Source organism: Mobula birostris, chromosome 25 (genome assembly GCF_030028105.1).
Source record: "Mobula birostris isolate sMobBir1 chromosome 25, sMobBir1.hap1, whole genome shotgun sequence".
In the NCBI taxonomy this organism is placed as follows: Eukaryota; Metazoa; Chordata; class Chondrichthyes; order Myliobatiformes; family Myliobatidae; genus Mobula; species Mobula birostris.
Window position 1 is genome coordinate 24,073,871 of NC_092394.1, and position 17,181 is coordinate 24,091,051.

General features: G+C 42.2%; 1 protein-coding gene across 2 annotated transcripts in view; it reads left to right on the forward strand.

The window, feature by feature from the left end:
* The window catches only part of acaca (acetyl-CoA carboxylase alpha), a 278,119-nt gene that overhangs the window by 249,732 nt on the left and 11,206 nt on the right, over positions 1-17,181 (forward strand). For both annotated transcript variants that reach the window (XM_072243270.1, XM_072243271.1), the window contains 2 exons: positions 8,900-9,054; positions 10,984-11,154. In XM_072243270.1, the coding sequence (XP_072099371.1) occupies positions 8,900-9,054; positions 10,984-11,154 (326 nt within the window). The remainder of the gene's footprint in view (positions 1-8,899; positions 9,055-10,983; positions 11,155-17,181) is intronic.

Genomic DNA, 17,181 nt, shown 5'->3' on the forward strand with positions numbered 1-17,181 from the left:
TACAAAGACCAATTAACCTACTAACCAGAACTTCTCAGGGCTATGGGAGGAAATCGGAGCACTTGGAGGAAACCCACGCATTCCACTAGGAAGGCGTGCAGATTCCTTACAGATGACATTACCATTGAGCTCTAAACACTGTCACCCGGAGATGTAATAGTGTCTCGCTAACTCTTACTTTACTATGGAGCTCTGAAAGACTCCAAGTCATTCTTGTACCCCAGACTAGTTAATTCTATTGTATTTTGTAAAATATATTACATCTTTTTTTCTCTGACTTCGTTTCCATTTTCTCTTGAAACTTTTTATGGGTGGAAGTTGCCCTCTTGCCAGATTATTAGATATACTTAAAGTAGAGATGGATAAATATTTAATAGACTCAGGAACACACTAGACTGAGTGCATGGGAAGTGGCACACAACAGTTAAGCCTTACGTTGATCAACAATGATCATATTGAATGGTGAGCAACATTCTTGTTCCTTTGCCTTGCTGAATAGGGTGTCCTCTTCCTAGTCTGTGTTCCTCGCTTTCCCCATTCCAGATCTACCCATAGCCCACTCTGTGGCTACACATCTCGTGTAAGTGTGACTTGTAAATGTGCTTTGTGGTCATGTTTGGGGACAATATGAAGTTAGGTTTAGGAGGTCAGGTAGTATTAAGGAAGCAGGGACTCTGCAGAAGGACTTAGATAGATTAGGAGACTGGGCAAAGTGGCGAATGGAATACAGTGGAGGGAAGAAGGAGTAAAGGCATAGGCTACTTAATAAAGGGGGAGAAAATTCAGAAATCGGGTACAAAGGGACCACATACATAATAAATTGGCTACTTTATTATGTTTGTGGACTTCTGCTGTGGCCCATCCAGTTCAGGGTTCAAAGCGTTTTGCATTCAGATGCTCTAATGCACACCACTATTGTAACGTGTGGTTATTTGAGTTACTGTCACCTTCCTGTCAGCTTGAATCAGTATGGCCATTCTCCTCTGACCTCTCTCATTAGCAAGGGGTTTTTGCCCACAGAACTGCCCCTCACTGGATGTTGTTTTTTGTTTTTCACACTATTGTCTGTAAGCTGTAGAGATTGTTGTGCATGTAAACCCCAGGGCTCAGCAGTTTGAGATGCGCAAACCAACCCATCTGGCACCAACAATCATTCCATGGTCAAAGTGAGTTAGATCACATTTCTTCCCCATCCGATGTTTTGTTTGAACAACAACTAAACCTCTTGACCATGTCTGCATGCTTTTAAGAATTAAGTTCCTGCCACATAATATATGCAGTGAAGTGCAGGTATACCTAATAAAGTAGACACTGAGTGTATTCTCTGTGATTCCATAACACCAGATCTTGTACCCATATTCCTCAGAAGTGCATCAGGTACATTTCTCACTCCTTTTCACTCAAAATATTCCTGGGTATCTTTACATGGACATGTGTACATCTGCATTTGCATTCTTAGCCCCTGTTGCTTTCTGTACTTCTGTATCACCTCTAATGTCAAATCTGTACAGGCTAGGGTCAAAGCATAACATTTAATGAATACCATGACTTCAGGAGCAGCTGCTTTCCTACAAATATCAAGTTCCTGAATTGACGTTCACAATCCTAATCCTACCTCAGTGACAGAACAGTACAGTCCACCTCTTGTACTACCATGGGCTTTTCTCTGTGTTTTGTTACACTAATGTCTTGTTTTGCACAGCCTTTTCTTTTCACTGTCTTGTTTCTTACTTAGTGCCTGTAATGGCGCTGGTGTTTAGGGCAGCTATGAAGTTCCTCCACCTCTGGCGGTGTTTCAGGGCTTCCTCTCGATTTTCACTACTGTCAGTCATAAAAGTCCCAGGTGGAGACTCAAGAATACTCAAATGTAGAAGGATTCTTCATTGCTGTTTCTGTAACAGTTTTCTTTTACCAGTCAGGGCTGTTGGTCCTGAGCTGAACCCCCAAACCTGGAGGACCAGTGAATCACTCTTAGTCCGTCCTCTACCCTTTGACCTGTTTGGCATGGCTGACCTCACCAAGCCCTGACCCCAGCCAGCATAGCTCTCTAGGTTATTGAGACATGCAAGCCTCTAAACCATGACAAAATTGTGCTCCTCTTGGAGGCCACTTGTATGATGAGAATAAAGTGTTCTTTCATGTATTCTGCGTTGTCTGAGTTTACGTGCCTGTGATGCTGCTGCGAACGAGTATTTTTTTTACTGTACCTGCACCTCAGCCTACTTGAGCATTTGACAGTGCACTCAACTTCACTTGATATTTTTCTACTTTCCAGCTGAGGAACTGGAAAAAATCTTAATTCGGTTCTAAATTATATTGATGAAAATCCAATGCTACTAAAAACCCAGTGGTCAGAGAGTAATTTGATCAAGGGTGATGGTGTCTGAAGACCACTGAGGTGTATTATTCAGTCGTTAGCCTGTGCTTGCCGTGGTGAAGTAAGGATTTAAGACCTCTTTAGTGATGTAGTTGTAGACATGTTTCTGGTTGATCAAGAGCTTGGTTGTACAATAGTGATTGTGAGCAACAAATAGCCTCAAAGGGGATCAATCATTGTGTAATCACTGTCCGGCTTCTCCTTCACTCTTGTTTATTTTTCAAGAGAACAGGACTTGGAGAAGCAAAAATCTTTAATGCAACGTAGATTTAAATTGAGCAGAAAATAGTCATCGACATATTTGTTAATATTACCTGAACCATTAGTCTGGATGGTTGAGCTGCCTTTTCAACAAGAGAACTGTCATTAAGAACATAAAATACTACAATTCAGAATCCCACTGTACATTTACAATAGGTATCCCTGTTTGCAAGACCTTCCTTTTCCCATACATTGCATGTTGCAGTCTGTTCTGTGTTAAGATCGGTTCACCTTTTTCATATGCTACTTTTCTCACAGTTTCTGGAAACAGAGTTTGAGTATAAGTGAAAGGTCTTACATTTTTTTAATTAGAGCACCACAATTGAAGCACTTAATGCATGTATTAAGTACCTGTGGAGCGGACACAGTTTAGACTGGGTCATGTTCAATAGTATGCATTATCTGCAAAATATACTTGCTTCATTTTAAGATGAAAGTATTTCTGATTATGAGACATTATGGGAGCTGCTCCCTCCATGTTAATAGCTATAAAAGCAAGGATGTGATGCTGAGTCTTTTAAGGCATTGGTCAGACTGTACTTGGAGTACTGTGAGCAGTTTTGGGCCCCCAGAGGAGGTTCACGAGAATGATCCCGTGAAAGAAAGGGTTAACATATGAGGAGCGTTTGATGGCTCTGGGCTTGTACTTGCTGGAATTTAAAAGAATGAGTGCGATCTCATTGAAATCTATTACATATTGAAAGGCCTAGATGGAATGAATGTGGAGGGGATGTTTTCTATAGTGGGACAGTTTAGGAATGGGAGGGACAGCCTCAGAATAAAGGGGCGTACCTTTAGAACAGAAATGAGGATGAATTTCTTTAGCCAGAGGTTGGTGAATCTGGGGTGTCATTGGGTCTATTTAAAACGGAGGTTGGTAGGTTATTAATTGGTAAGGATGTCAATGGTTACAGGAAGAAAGCAGGAGAGTGTGATTGAGACGAATAATAAATCGGCCATGATGGAATGGCAGAGCAGACAAGATGGGCTGAATAGCCCAATTCTGCTCTTGGGTCTTAGCTGATAGCTTATTAAAAAATGTTCAGAGCTTATTCCCCATGCATTTGCAATCAATTACAATGAAGTTAAAGGGGACACAGGGTTAACTTTCAACCTTGCAGCCTTGATCATAATGTTCACCCTGTATTAATATCAATAGAATAATAATCTTGGTTTTTGCAAGGTGAGGTAAAATTCATAGGACACCATCTGGTCTATCAGGTTGCTGTCCCGACACAGAAAGTATGCCCTCTCCCAGTCTCTTTGTGGAATCCATACCTCAATAGCATGAACTATCCCTGTTCTCTTATTTTAACAATGTCACAGACCCAGTAAAATAAGGGATTTGTCACTGCAAGAAACCAGCACTTAACATTTGTTCTTTGAAGCCTGCCTTCCATTTAATTTGGATTTTATTTACAGTGGGAAAAATCCAGCTGTTGTTGGCTAGTGGCTGGAAGAAAAGAAAGTGACTTAGGAGCAAATCTTTTTGAATCTGAAAGTCATCAGATCAGCATGTGGGTCTCTCTATGAAAGCAGAGGTTAGTGCACAGTTACCAACTTGGAAAAGCAGGAGAGGCTTTTGCTGTCCTCTTAAGTAGATAAAATTGTGGTAAGAATATCAGAATTGTCTCGTGAGAGAACTCCTCAACCTTCTGAGGTCTGCAAGAAGTTAAGATGATCTTCAGAGGGAGTAGGTGCTTCGCACCGAGTAGGACGTACAACTAGCTGCATGTGAAGCTGAAGGCATGCACAAGATGGGGGCAAACAGCTGCCAACCCTCTTCTCCCCCTTCCCCTAAACCTGACTGATTAATACCCAATGATGTTACTACTGCTGCAGGTTGGCGCATGGATGGTCACCTCATAACATTAAAAAGCTGCACGTTTCTGTAAATATGCACTTAAATGCCTGTGATTTTGCCATTTAAAAACTGCAGTGCAGGTTGGGTGACTGTTGAACTCTTCAGGTGGCAAGCCAAGCTGAAAGGGTGTGTGTGCCTCATGATTGGAAACTCAGTAAGAGACAGAAGTAAACCCAGCAGGCATGGTAAATAAGTCCCAACTCTTTCCATCTGAATGTAGACCTATGAAAGCTGGATTTAGTAATGTGAACGCAGCTGCGTGTTGTCTTTCTGAGGCTCTGTGTAAAGGTGGGAAGCCCAGCATTTGCTAAAGACTATACAGGTGAGAGAATGAGCATGTCGTGTTACCACGAAGTTTGGTTTTACTATGAGTCCGTTGTGGACGTAAATATAATTGAGGGGAGTATTTGGAGGTCATGGAAATGATTGGGTAGAATAATATTTAAAGTCTTGATTTCATTGTGTGGATCAAGGAAAATCTTAAATTAGACCCTAAGGGTACATAAAAGATAAATGGGGAAGAGATGAGTGGAAAACACTCAGAGAGATGATAAAACTAAGCTCCAAGACCTAGGCCACTATCTCCCTGTGTGACGAGATCCTCGATTTCCTCACTTCCAGACCCCATTCAGTTCAGATTGGCAACAGCATCTTCTCCACAATCAGCATCAGCCCAGGTGCGTCTCTAGGCTGTGTGCTTAGCCCCTTCTGCTCTATTTGCTTTATACCTGTGATTGAGTGGCTAAGTACAGCTTCCACACCGCCTTTAAGTTTGCCGACGACGTCGTTGTTGGATGAATCAAAGGTGGTGTTAAACTTGCATATAGGAGGGAGATTGAAAATCTGGTCGAATGGTGCCATTCACGTCTCACGGCCTCTCACTTCGCATCAGCAAAACCAAAGAGCTGATAATCAAGTACAGGAGGAAGAAGCAGAATGTCCGTGAGCCTGCCCTCATGAGGTGGAGAGGGTCAGTGGCGACATTGTAGCATAGTGGTTAGCACAACGCTTTACAGCACAGGAAACCCAGGTTCAGTTCCCACTGTTGCCTGTATGGAGTTTGAATGTTCTTCCCAGGACTTGGGTGGGTTTCCTCCAGGTGCTCTGATTTCCTCTCACACACCCAAAACATACCAGATGGTAGGTTAATTGCTCATTGTAAATTACCCCATGATTAGGCTAGGATTAAATTGAGGGATTGCTGGGCAGCAAGGCTTGGAGGGCCAGAAGGGCCTACTTTGTGATGTATATCAATCAATCAATCAATAAATAGATGAAATTCCTTGGTGTTACCAAAGGATCTGTCCTAGGACCAGCGCGTAAGTACCATCTCAGAGAAGAGACAATGGCACCTCTGCTTTCTTGAAGTTTGCATAGATTTGGCATGTCACCAAAAACTTTTACAAGATGCATAGTGGAGGGTATCTTAACTGGCTGCATCACAGCCTGGTATGGAAACACCAATGTCCTACAGAAAGTGGTGAATGCATCCCAGTCCATCACAGGCAAGCCCTCACCACCACTGAGCCCTTCTACGTGGAGCACTGCCACAAGAAAGCAGCATCCATCATCAAAGACGCCCATCATCCAGACCATGCTCTCTTCTCACTGCGCAAGAGGTATACAAGCCTTGGGTCCCACACCACCAGGTTCAGGAACAGTTATTACCCTACAATCCTCAGGCTCCTGAACTCGTGTGGAATGCTTCATCCACCGCTGCTCTGAACTGGTTCTACAACCTACAGACTGAGTTTCAAGGACTCTTTACAACTCGTGTTCTCAGTATTTTTTTATTTGGGCAATTTGTCTTTTGCACTGTTGTGACTGTGATTGAAGTCACTGAAGAGCCCCTGAAGTTGGTGATATAGAAGTCTTTATTCATTACAACAAGCAGGCATTCTTATGGAGACCCTCAGTAGAGGCTCTCAAACCCAAAACATACATCACATTTTTATACCCTTAGCATCAGAGTAACAGCAGGTGATTCAGTACAATTTCAATAGTTAGAATGACATTGCTCACTTTAATATCTTGGGTTGACAGCGCCTTTTTTCAGTTGCAAGGGATACACCTCTGTTTAAACACCTTTGTTAAACAAAGCAATCTGCACAAATAGTCTAAAAGCTTCTGAAGACAGAGAGCCAGACACCCAAAGTTAATGTCAGGTCTGTCTCTGAGTACACAAATATGCTAAGTAAACAGAAACCATTAACTGGCTATACCTGTGACCATGTTTGATCTGTTGAGTGACAACATCAGTCTGGTCTGCCAACTTGAACTCAAGTCACAATGGTCCAATGGCCCAAGTTGCCTCTTTTGATGCAGGCCAGTTAACACAATCCCACTGTCCTAATGTTTGACTAATGTATATGCAATCTGTTAGTCTATGGGCCAGTTTAGCTTCAATTTACTGCTACAATTTACAATAAGAAGTGAAAACATTCTTGTTTGAATTCATATCTGCTGTATTCACTTAACTCCGGAATACTCCCTAACATGCACATTGGTTGTTTGTCAATCTTAGTTTATAATTTTATTGTAAATTCTGTTCTATTTCTTTATTTTCCTGTAAATGCCCGCAAGAAAATGAATATCTAGGTAGTATACGGTAGCATTTATGTACTTTGATAATAAATTTTATTTTGACTTTGAATGTGAAAATTGGTCAATTTTAACCCTGAATTGATGTTGTTAACTCCACCTCACATTTTATGCATTGCTCTTTTGTTTACACTATTTCACAATTATATCCGACAGAACTTTTCTTGAGCGGAGTAAAAATTTTAAGTGCTGATTTTGCCTAATAACCTCTAAGTGCCTAGCAGTCCTTGTTCCATATTGTGGTGTCATGCAGCTTTAAATGAGGCTGATCATTCTGTTTGCAAATGTTGCACAGCTGTGAGGTGAAAGAAATGACATCTCGTTGCTCTGTTATTAAAGGGAAACATGGCAGAGACACTGAGAATGTCAACTGTATCACACAGAGAAATTAATTGCCAAACTTTTCATCAACCGAATAGGGCTAAATATAGAAGCAGTATCTCTTTAGACATTCTCGGCAGTCAAAACGAAATAAATTATACTTGATGTCGACGATTTAGACCCATTCTAATTTGGTCATGCCGCAACTCACTGAATGGTGGTCAGTGTGTGGTACTTTGCCCAGAGGGCATGTGACATTTGTATATTGTGTACCGGAGTGGCCATGTTGCTGTGTCTTGTGCTAATGATTGCATTATTGTTCAAAGAAAAAGAAACATCTAAGCTCGTGGCTGTCTGTTTGCCTGGTCCTGCTAGCAGGTTAAAAGCTCTCCAGACTGAAACTGAAGCCAGTGCAGCGGGGCTATCATTGGTCTTGGAAATGGGGTGTACGGCCATCATTTTGACACCTGACTACAGTCCTGCCTCCTCAGCCAACATAGCTGGCCAGCAGTCCCCTTACGCTTGGTGCCTGAAGTAGTTCGTCCAACATAAACTGCAAAGAAAATGTTTATCATTACATAACATATAGGTTAAATTACTGGGTTAGCATCCCAAGGCTGGGATGATTGAAATCCTACTCTGGTAGCTGACGAATTTGAACTCAATTAATTAAATTAATTTGGAATAAAAACCTGACTATGTATTACTATACAGAACTATCTGGTTCATCAATGATCTTTTAGGGAAAGAAATCTTACTACTCTTATAAACACATGAGACTCTGCAGATGCTGTAAATCCAGAACATGTGTTATTCTTTTTCCTATCTCATATAATCTAGAAGAGGCCTTTGAGAATCAATGGGTATAGAATTAGAGGTTAAACTAGATGAGATGTTCTTATCTAGTATGATGTAGTACAGCTTTGGAGAGGGTACAAGAGAGGTTCACCAAGTTGATACCTGCTTTAGAGGGCTTGTGCTGTCACGAGAGGCAAGGGGGATGTGAGGGGTAAGTTTTTTTTTTACTCACAGAGTCATGCATGCCTGGAATGCACCACCTGATGTGGTAGAGGCAAAAACATTGAGGCTTTTAAGAGACATTTGAATAAGTGCATGAGATGAGGGAGATGGAGGGATATGGACATGGTGTAGGTAGAAGGAATTAGTGTTTGGGTGTTCTTGATTTATTTTTTATCTGGTTTTAATGGCCTGTTCCTGTGCTGTACGGTTCTATGTTAACCTATAACTCTATATCCATTGACTCTCAAAGCCCTCTTCACTGACAATAAATGCTGATGTCACCAGTAACATCCGCATCCTTTGAATGAGCTTTAAACAGTAATGGTCATCTGCTGAGGAACCAAGTAATGGTGTGCTGAAAGGGAAACCCCAATCATTACAAGACTATCAATGATATCTGATCATTACATGCTCATTATCCTTGCATATTCTTTAAATATGTCCTCTGCTTGCAGGCACCCCGGAGTTGAGTCCGAGTGAACGTAAGGAGTTGGAATCAAAACTGAAAGAAAGGGAGGAATTTCTATTACCCATATACCACCAAGTCGCTGTGAAGTTTGCTGACCTTCACGACACGCCAGGTCGCATGCAAGAGAAAGGGGTCATCACGGTTAGTGAATTAATTCATCCAACTTGCTCTGTACGTCTAATCCCCTGCTTTATTTTGATTGCAGTGTAACCCTAGCAATCCCCACTACCAGCAAGTCAAGATTTCTGTCACTTGCAACAGCACTCACAATAAGTGGAATCCAAAGTTTTCTCTTGTGGCATGGTCCCCTTCTGATTGGAGCGCATTGAAAGTAGAGTCTAATACTTGCCGGCAAGCAGATTGCAAAAAGTGCATAGTCTGCCCCAGTTCAATTAGACATTATAATTAAATAGGTCACGTTTCAGGCATGACCTGAAGAATTATTTGGAAGGAGACTGCAAACCTTTGCAGCTATAATGAACATTCAGTCAAGTTCATTAAAGTTGTTGAGGTTCAACCTGCCAGAGGGTTGAAATTTTGAGATCTACAGTTTAACTAATGAGAATAGAGACCGGAATCAGGAGGGATTCCATTTGGGTGCTTCGTCACCGCAGCACTCACAGCCTTTCTTCCCTCTCCATTTCATTTCTCATGGACTAATTACGTCATGGCTTTGGATGAGGCTATGAATTTAATTCTGAAATCCCACTAGAAGTTACTATTTAAGCATCATCTGATAGCTTAGGTCTTTGCGTGTGTGTCTGCAAATACAGGATGGGATCAAACTGGAGAGAAGGCTTTTAAGAATGTTCTATGTGATCCTGACTGAGCAGCATTGATATTTATTTACCTATCTAGTGAGAAATGAGACTGATGGTGTTTAATTACTAAATAGTTCCTTGGATTGTACCACTGCCTATGTATTATGTGGTACTAGAAATGAAGTGAGCACTCCTTGTGGAATTGGCTTGGCCTATGCTTGGTGATATGAATTGGTTTCTTAAAGGTAATGCTTTAGTCAGTGATTTTATGTAAACATATGACTGCGCTCATTCGATCAGCCTGGAAGCGAGCTGAAAGAGGAAGATTGTAAGCACAGGCAGATATCAAATCCCACTCTAGGCCAGTTTGGTCATTCTGTTGTCCTACTTTTTACTTTTGCTTCATGTGCCCTGAAATATTTAACCAGGCCAAATGGAGCAGAATTATGTTTAATATTGTCGATTGGCCTTGCATCAGATGCAGTTTGCAGAGAAGTTCCAACTTTTTCCCCTTTGAATGCTTAGGCTGCCAAATAGTGGGGAGAATTGCTCCACAAACCACCTCTGTTCGCCGCATAGCCTTCTAAATGCAAGCTAATATAAGTGCAATGCAACTTTGTAACTTTGCCCCTCGAGTCTAGTTCTCATTTTTTTTTTTAAATCTGTTGCGCTCATCCTGCTGAGGCTACCATACTTCTCCAAGGCCGGGTCAAATATGTCATACCCTGTGCAACATTCTTCTCTGTTAAACTTTGTCGGGGAAATTAATTCATATTTTTCAGGGGAGCAGTAATTGTTCACTCCCTGAACAGCCGAAGTCTCATTGATTCATAGATTGGGTTTTCAATGCAATAAGCCACAGCAGTTATTATCCATCCTTTGCAACCTCCTGTCCTATGAGTCTTCTTTCTCTCCCCCCTACTCCCGTCCTCGTCATCTCCACTGATTGTTCAACCTCTCCATTTGTCCCTGACACCCACTTCCTTTGCTTCTGTCCCTACCTATGATAAACTGGCCTCTTCCGGTATCTTACAAAATGCATAGTGTTCAGTCACGCCTCAAGTTGGTGCCATTTGGTAATGGTAGGGCCCACAACCCAATCATTGACATGCCTTCTGCAACGTGTAATAACTTCTGGGTCGTGCTTCGGGTGACAGCAAGGGATGGAGTCTTTATGCTGAAAATCAAAATAAGGGCCGTGCATCTGTATCTGAAGGAAGAATCTGAAGTTTTGAGATTGGAATGAAGTGCAGAGTAAAATTCAGGTTGTAGAAAGCAGGATTGTATAACTGTTTCTCATTACCTGCAGGATATCTTGGATTGGCCAACATCACGTACGTTCTTCTACTGGCGTCTGCGCAGGCTGCTGCTGGAAGATACAGTGAAGAAAAAGATCCTGGATGCTAACTCTGAACTGACTGATGGGCAGATTCAGGCCATGCTGAGGCGCTGGTTTGTTGAGGCCGAAGGCGCTGTAAAGGTACGTTTCTGAGTCACTGATTGCAAGTTAAGATTTTATGCTTTTACTGACTGTTAGTAGTCTTCTGCTTTAATCACATTTTGACCTAAGATTGGCAGAGGTTGCTATACAGATAATTATTTTACTTGTTGCATTATATTTTCTTAAACCTATGGCTAAATGTCTAAGGTAAGAGAAGATAGTGTTGTTATAGTTTCTTGGTTAGCTATCCAAACCTATATGCCTTTAAAGTTATAATCTTTATGATCTGTGGAGATTAGAATTTTTTTTTTACAAGATTCAAACAGCAGTTCAGCAAATTGGGTCCTCAAGCACTTAAATCAAATAATTCAGTTGTCACTGAAATGCTTAAAGAGTGTATGTATGTGTGGGGTGTGTGTGCGTGTACAGATGGTGCTTGGCAAGGTAAGTGGGTGACTGCCATTTACACGGATCGCCTCTGTCCTTCCAACTCATGGACCGAAAACTCTCAGTGCCGTCATAATTGCTTGGCCTCCACTTGAAGCAGTCATGGGCCAGAGATTCACTGTGGGGATGTTGTATTTTTCAAGGAGGTTTTGAGAATATCCTTGAATCGTTTCCTCTGCCCACCTGATAATTTCTTGCAGTGGCAGAGCTTGGTGCAGTGTGTCTGGTAAGAGACCGTACACTTGACGTACTCTGACCAATGTAACCAACCGAGTATTACCCGGATTTGAAAACCGGCGACTTTGGTTCTGGGAGCATTTTGCCGATGTCAGTTCACTTAATCTGCCAATATATGGAGGCAGTATGAAGGGCCTAAAGCTAAGATAGTGTTTATAAAATGCTTCTGCCCTGAGGAAAGGTCTTGGCTCGAAACGTCGACTGTTTGTTAATTTCCATAGCTGCTGACCTGCTGAGTTCCTCCAGCATTTTGTGTGTTATAGTCATAGTCATACTTTATTGATCCCAGGGGAAATTGGTTTTCGTTACAGTTGCACCATAAATAATTATATAGTAATAAAACCATAAATAGTTAAATAGTAATATATAAATTATGCCAGTAAATTATGAAATAAGTTCAGGACCAGCCTATTGGCTCAGGGTCTCCGACCTTCCAAGGGAAGAGTTGTAAAGTTTGGCTACAGGCAGGAATGACTTCCTATGACGCTCTGTGCTGCATCTCGGTGGAATGAGTCTCTGGCTGAATGTACTCCTGTGCCCAACCAGTACATTATGTAGTGGATGGGAGACATTGTCCAAGATGGCATGCAACTTGGACGGCATCCTCTTTTCAGACACCACCGTCAGAAAGTCCAGTTCCATCCCCACAACATCACTGTCCTTACGAATGAGTTTGTTGATTCTGTTGGTGTCTGCTACCCTCAGCCTGCTGCCCCTGCACACAACAGCAAACACGATTGCACTGGCCACCACAGACTCGTAGAACATCCTCAGCATCGTCCGGCAGATGTTAAAGGACCTCGGTCTCCTCAGGAAATAGAGACGGCTCTGACCCTTCTTGCAGACAGCCTCAGTGTTCTTTGACTAGTCCAGTTTATTGTCAATTCGTATCCCCAGGTGTTTGTAATCCTCCACCATGTCCACACTGACCCCCTGGTACCTTGGCTCTCCTCAGGCCTACCACCAGCTCCTTAGTCTTTTTCACATTAAGCTGCAGATAATTCTGCTCACACCATGTGACAAAGTTTCCTACCGTAGCCCTGTACTCAGCCTCATCTCCCCTGCTGATGCATCTGGATTGCCATCATCTGCAGGCTTTGTGTTTCTGCTTCTGCTGCATTTGTGTTGAAGTTACCAGGACAGAGTGGGAATCAGTACGTGCTATTGTTAATGACCTTTACCTTGTTGGTCATCTTTCATTGAACATTTACCTCCCAGTCTTGCTCACTCTGAACCAAAGTGAAATGGCAACCCCATTGTAGCTACTTACACCCATTTACATGGATAATTCGTCTGTCTGTTCTCAATGCTTCAGACATTCAGATACAGATTCTGGAAATTTACTTTGTTTTAAGATCTTTTAATATTTTATTTTGTACTAAGGGCCTTTCTGTCTTATTCTTATGTTTCCATGAGTACCTTTCTGTTAGTACTTCATTGTTAGTATGCACTGTCCCTTCCAGATCTGGCAACCACCTATGGTGAGAGTTTTGAGGAGAACATTGGGGTGCTTGGTGAAGGATAGCTTGGCATTGGGAGGAATTTCCTAGCACAAGATACAGGAATTAGTAACCAGCCCTCTCAGAAAGGAAAATCGGTCTGTCGGAGGAACTCAGTGGATCAATCGGCATCTGTGGAGGAAAGGAAATGTCAATATTTTGGGTTAAAACCTTGCATCACGACTGGTGCAGGGTTTTGACCTGAAGTATCGAAAATTCCTTTCCTCCTACTGAGTTCCAAAAGGTTGTTTGTTTCTTCAGATTCCAGCATCTGCAGTCTCTTGTGTCTGCAATATAACATGTCTTACCTGCTATTCAGGCCATAATATACCTAGAGAATACTGAACAATGATTGCGGAGGGGCATCTAGACTACTGTCCAGAACTCTCTGGACTGTTTTATTCCCCTTCCCAGAGTTGGTCCCTCACTCCTGCACTTCCCTATTCTTTAGAGTTAGAATTAGATTTATTTGCACTGACTTCTATGAAATTTGATGTTTTGTGGCAGCAGTACAGTGTAAAGACGTGAAGTTACTCTCAGGTAGAAAAGTAAATCAATCGTGGAAACAAGGGAATAACAAGGTAGTGTTTATGTACCGTTCAGAAATCTGATGGCGGAGGAAGAAGCTGTTTCTGAATCATTGAATGAGGGTCTTCAGGCTCCTGTACCTCCTTCCCAATGGTAGAAATGAGAGGAGAGCATCTCCTGGATGGTGAGAGTCCATAGTGATGGAATTCTCTGCCACAGGAAACAGTTGAGGCCAGTTCATTGGCTATATTTAAGAGGGAGTTAGATGTGGCCCTTGTGACTACGGGGGTCAGGGGGTATGGAGGGAAGGCTGGGGCGGGGTTCTGAGTTGGATGATCAGCCATGATCATAATAAATGGCGGTGCAGGCTCGAAGGGCCGAATGGCCTACTCCTGCACCTATTTTCTATGTTTCTATGTTTCTATGCTGCCTTCTTGAGGCGCTGTATCTTGAAGGTGCCCTCTGTGGTGGGGAGGACTGTGCCTGTGATGGATCTGGCTGAGTCTGCAACTTCCTGAGGCTTCTCGTAATCCTGTGCATTGGAGCCCTCCTTAGCAGGCTGTGATGCAACCAGTCAGAATATTCCCCACCCTATATCTATGGAACTTTGTCAGAGCACCAATCTCATTGTTACTCCTTGTCACAGTTTCCAGGTTTGTGCTTCCAGCGAGGCTCAGACCGGTAGCAGCCCTGGCTGTCACCGTCATTAACAGCTTCTGATAATTAAGGAGCTGTGCAACGTGCTGCTGCTGAGCCGATAGAGGCTCGCAGTTAAATAGCGAGTGGCTGTCATAGTCACTTTTCTTGTAATCGCAAGACCCCTTTTAATATGGTACGCCGCAAGTTCAGTTCACTGATTTATCGGATGAGAGCAGGCGCAGATGGTGGGGGAGCTGCCTGGCCTCGGTCATAGCAAGGACAAGGCCCGAAGCCTTGATGTCACCTGTTTGCAGCCGCCGGAGTGAGGAGACGAAGCCAAGCAGTTTCTCCAGGGGCGGTGGTGTGGCATCCAGAACAGAGATGACGCTGCCCTCCCAACGTATTGCACAGCCGGAAAAGAAGCTCTGTTGTGGTCGACTGCGGATTTTTTTGGTGGCAGTCAAGGGACTCGGGCTGCTTGCTTTTCAGCCGCCGGGGAGAGGCCTCTGAACCGTCGCGCCTTACCAGGGGCAGCATGGCAGAGTTGTGGCTGACTGAAAATTTCAGTTGGACTGAGGAGTCTGGATTACATACGTGTATATTTGTCTGATTGTGTTTTTACTAATATTCTGTATGCGCCTGTATATGAGAGGACTGGGCCTCTAAGCCCTGGTATCGCCTAGTGGGTGTCAGGCATTGGAGTGGGCATGGGGCCAGTTGAGAGATGATCTTGGTGGGCTGGGAGGTCTGGATTATATACATGCATGTTCTGTGTCATTGTATTTTTACTAATATTCTATATGTGCTTGTATATTCAGGAACTGGGGGGTGGGCTGGAGGTTCTGGACTATCTACAGTTGTATTTTACTCTCCTGGGCCCAGTAGGATGAGGATGCCCAGGCTTCCAAGCACAAACCCAGTGGTCCAGGTCTTGATGCAGTCTGAAGTACTAAATAAATCACCACCGATAAGACCTGGCCAAGTATTTCAGAATAATGTCTTTGTACTACAACTGGATCAGAATAAAAGGAGAGTTTGGGAAGGAGAAGATGACCTTGACAGAAACGTCATTTTTTATTCCCTCAAGAAAGACTCTACAACTGTGGAACTATGGCCTTCCAAGGAACAAATACCTCCCATAGAGCAAAATTGCACTAAACCTTGAGTTTTTTTTCTTCTTTTCAAAGCAAAATTAGTCATCATTGAGATTGAAATGCTTACAATATTTTGCATAAAGCTATCTACAGCCCAGCTAGATGCAAGCTTAAAAACTCTTTTGCATTGTGCCTTTGAGCGTCAGAAGATTGATCACAGAAGTGTCTTGTTGCCCTAGATTTTTTTTCCCATTTTGCACATTACCCATTCTTGTCGGGAAATGTGTTAAGTTGTCTTGCGTTGCCATCCTTTCCAAAAATAAATCAATCAAAGCCATGTGTTTTTCAAAAATGTCAAAATTCAGTGCTGTGCAGTAACGCTGTCACATTCGGGATTGAAGGTGCTGAATTATATGGCAAGATTAATGGGTGCTTTTTCTCATTGAGATCTATGTGGACAAGTACAGGTACTCTGTGCCGTCCGGCTCCTCGTGACTCAAAGCTGTTTTGTCAAATTATCTGTTCAAATTATTTTAGTACGAAATTCCTATATAATTATTTACCTTGTTTATGGTATAATTTGAATTTTTAATGCATGGAACGACTTCAAATTAGCCACATTAACAGTAATCGTTTAGTATAATTTAATAGATAGGGAAAGTAGAGCTTCAAAATGGATGAATCAATACGATTTGCAATTTTCTGTAATCTTAAGATGACTCTCAGTCTGATCCATTAGATAAATTAGATCTTTGATATTGCTTCTATTACTTGGATGTAGCTTAAACACTAATCTCAGTATTCCCTGTGTACTTTCCAGCATAATTGGAACTTAAGTGAAATTGTGAGGCATCAAACGCACCAACAGTAGACCCACGTTCCTCTTAAGCAAAAGCAAAAGATGTGGAAGAACTCGGCAGGTTAAGCAACATCTGTAGAAAGGGCAGCCGGTTAATGTCCTGGGTCAGGGACTCTTGGGCTTTACTGTTTTCTCTTTCCGCAGATACGGTTTGTCTTGCTCAGTTCTTCCAGCATTTTCTGTTTCTTTTCTTTCAGATCCCAGCATATGCTGTTTTATTTGCTTTCTATGTTATTCTCACTTGCATACAGAATCTCTGTGATTTTATGATCAGAACACTCAAAAATGGTACCACATGCTGGTGTTTAATGTAAATGTTCTGTTTTCAAATCAGGAAACTGCTCAGCATTGAAGAAAATGAAATGCCTTTCCAAGTATCCAAAATTGCTAAATGGGACAATTCCAGTTTTAAAAAAATAGAACTAATTCCAATTAAAATGAACAGAAAAGATCAAAGGGGCTATGGTAAATCCAGAGTGCTCTCTTTTTCTTTCATTTGAGGCACTGATCTAGTAGCTTCTCAGGGGCTAATAACTGATAGAATATGTGTCGTAAGTTAAATAGAGAAATAAAGTTTCAAACCATCCCAGATCAGGGGGAAAAAACAACTGTCCCCAAACATGGTCATATCCTTGCTTCAAATATTTGTTAAAGCACAAAGCAAATATACTCTGGAACCATGCCAACATCCCCAGGTAGGATACAATTTATATGCAGCTGTTTCGTTAACTAACACTTACAACAATCAGCTCTGATTATATTA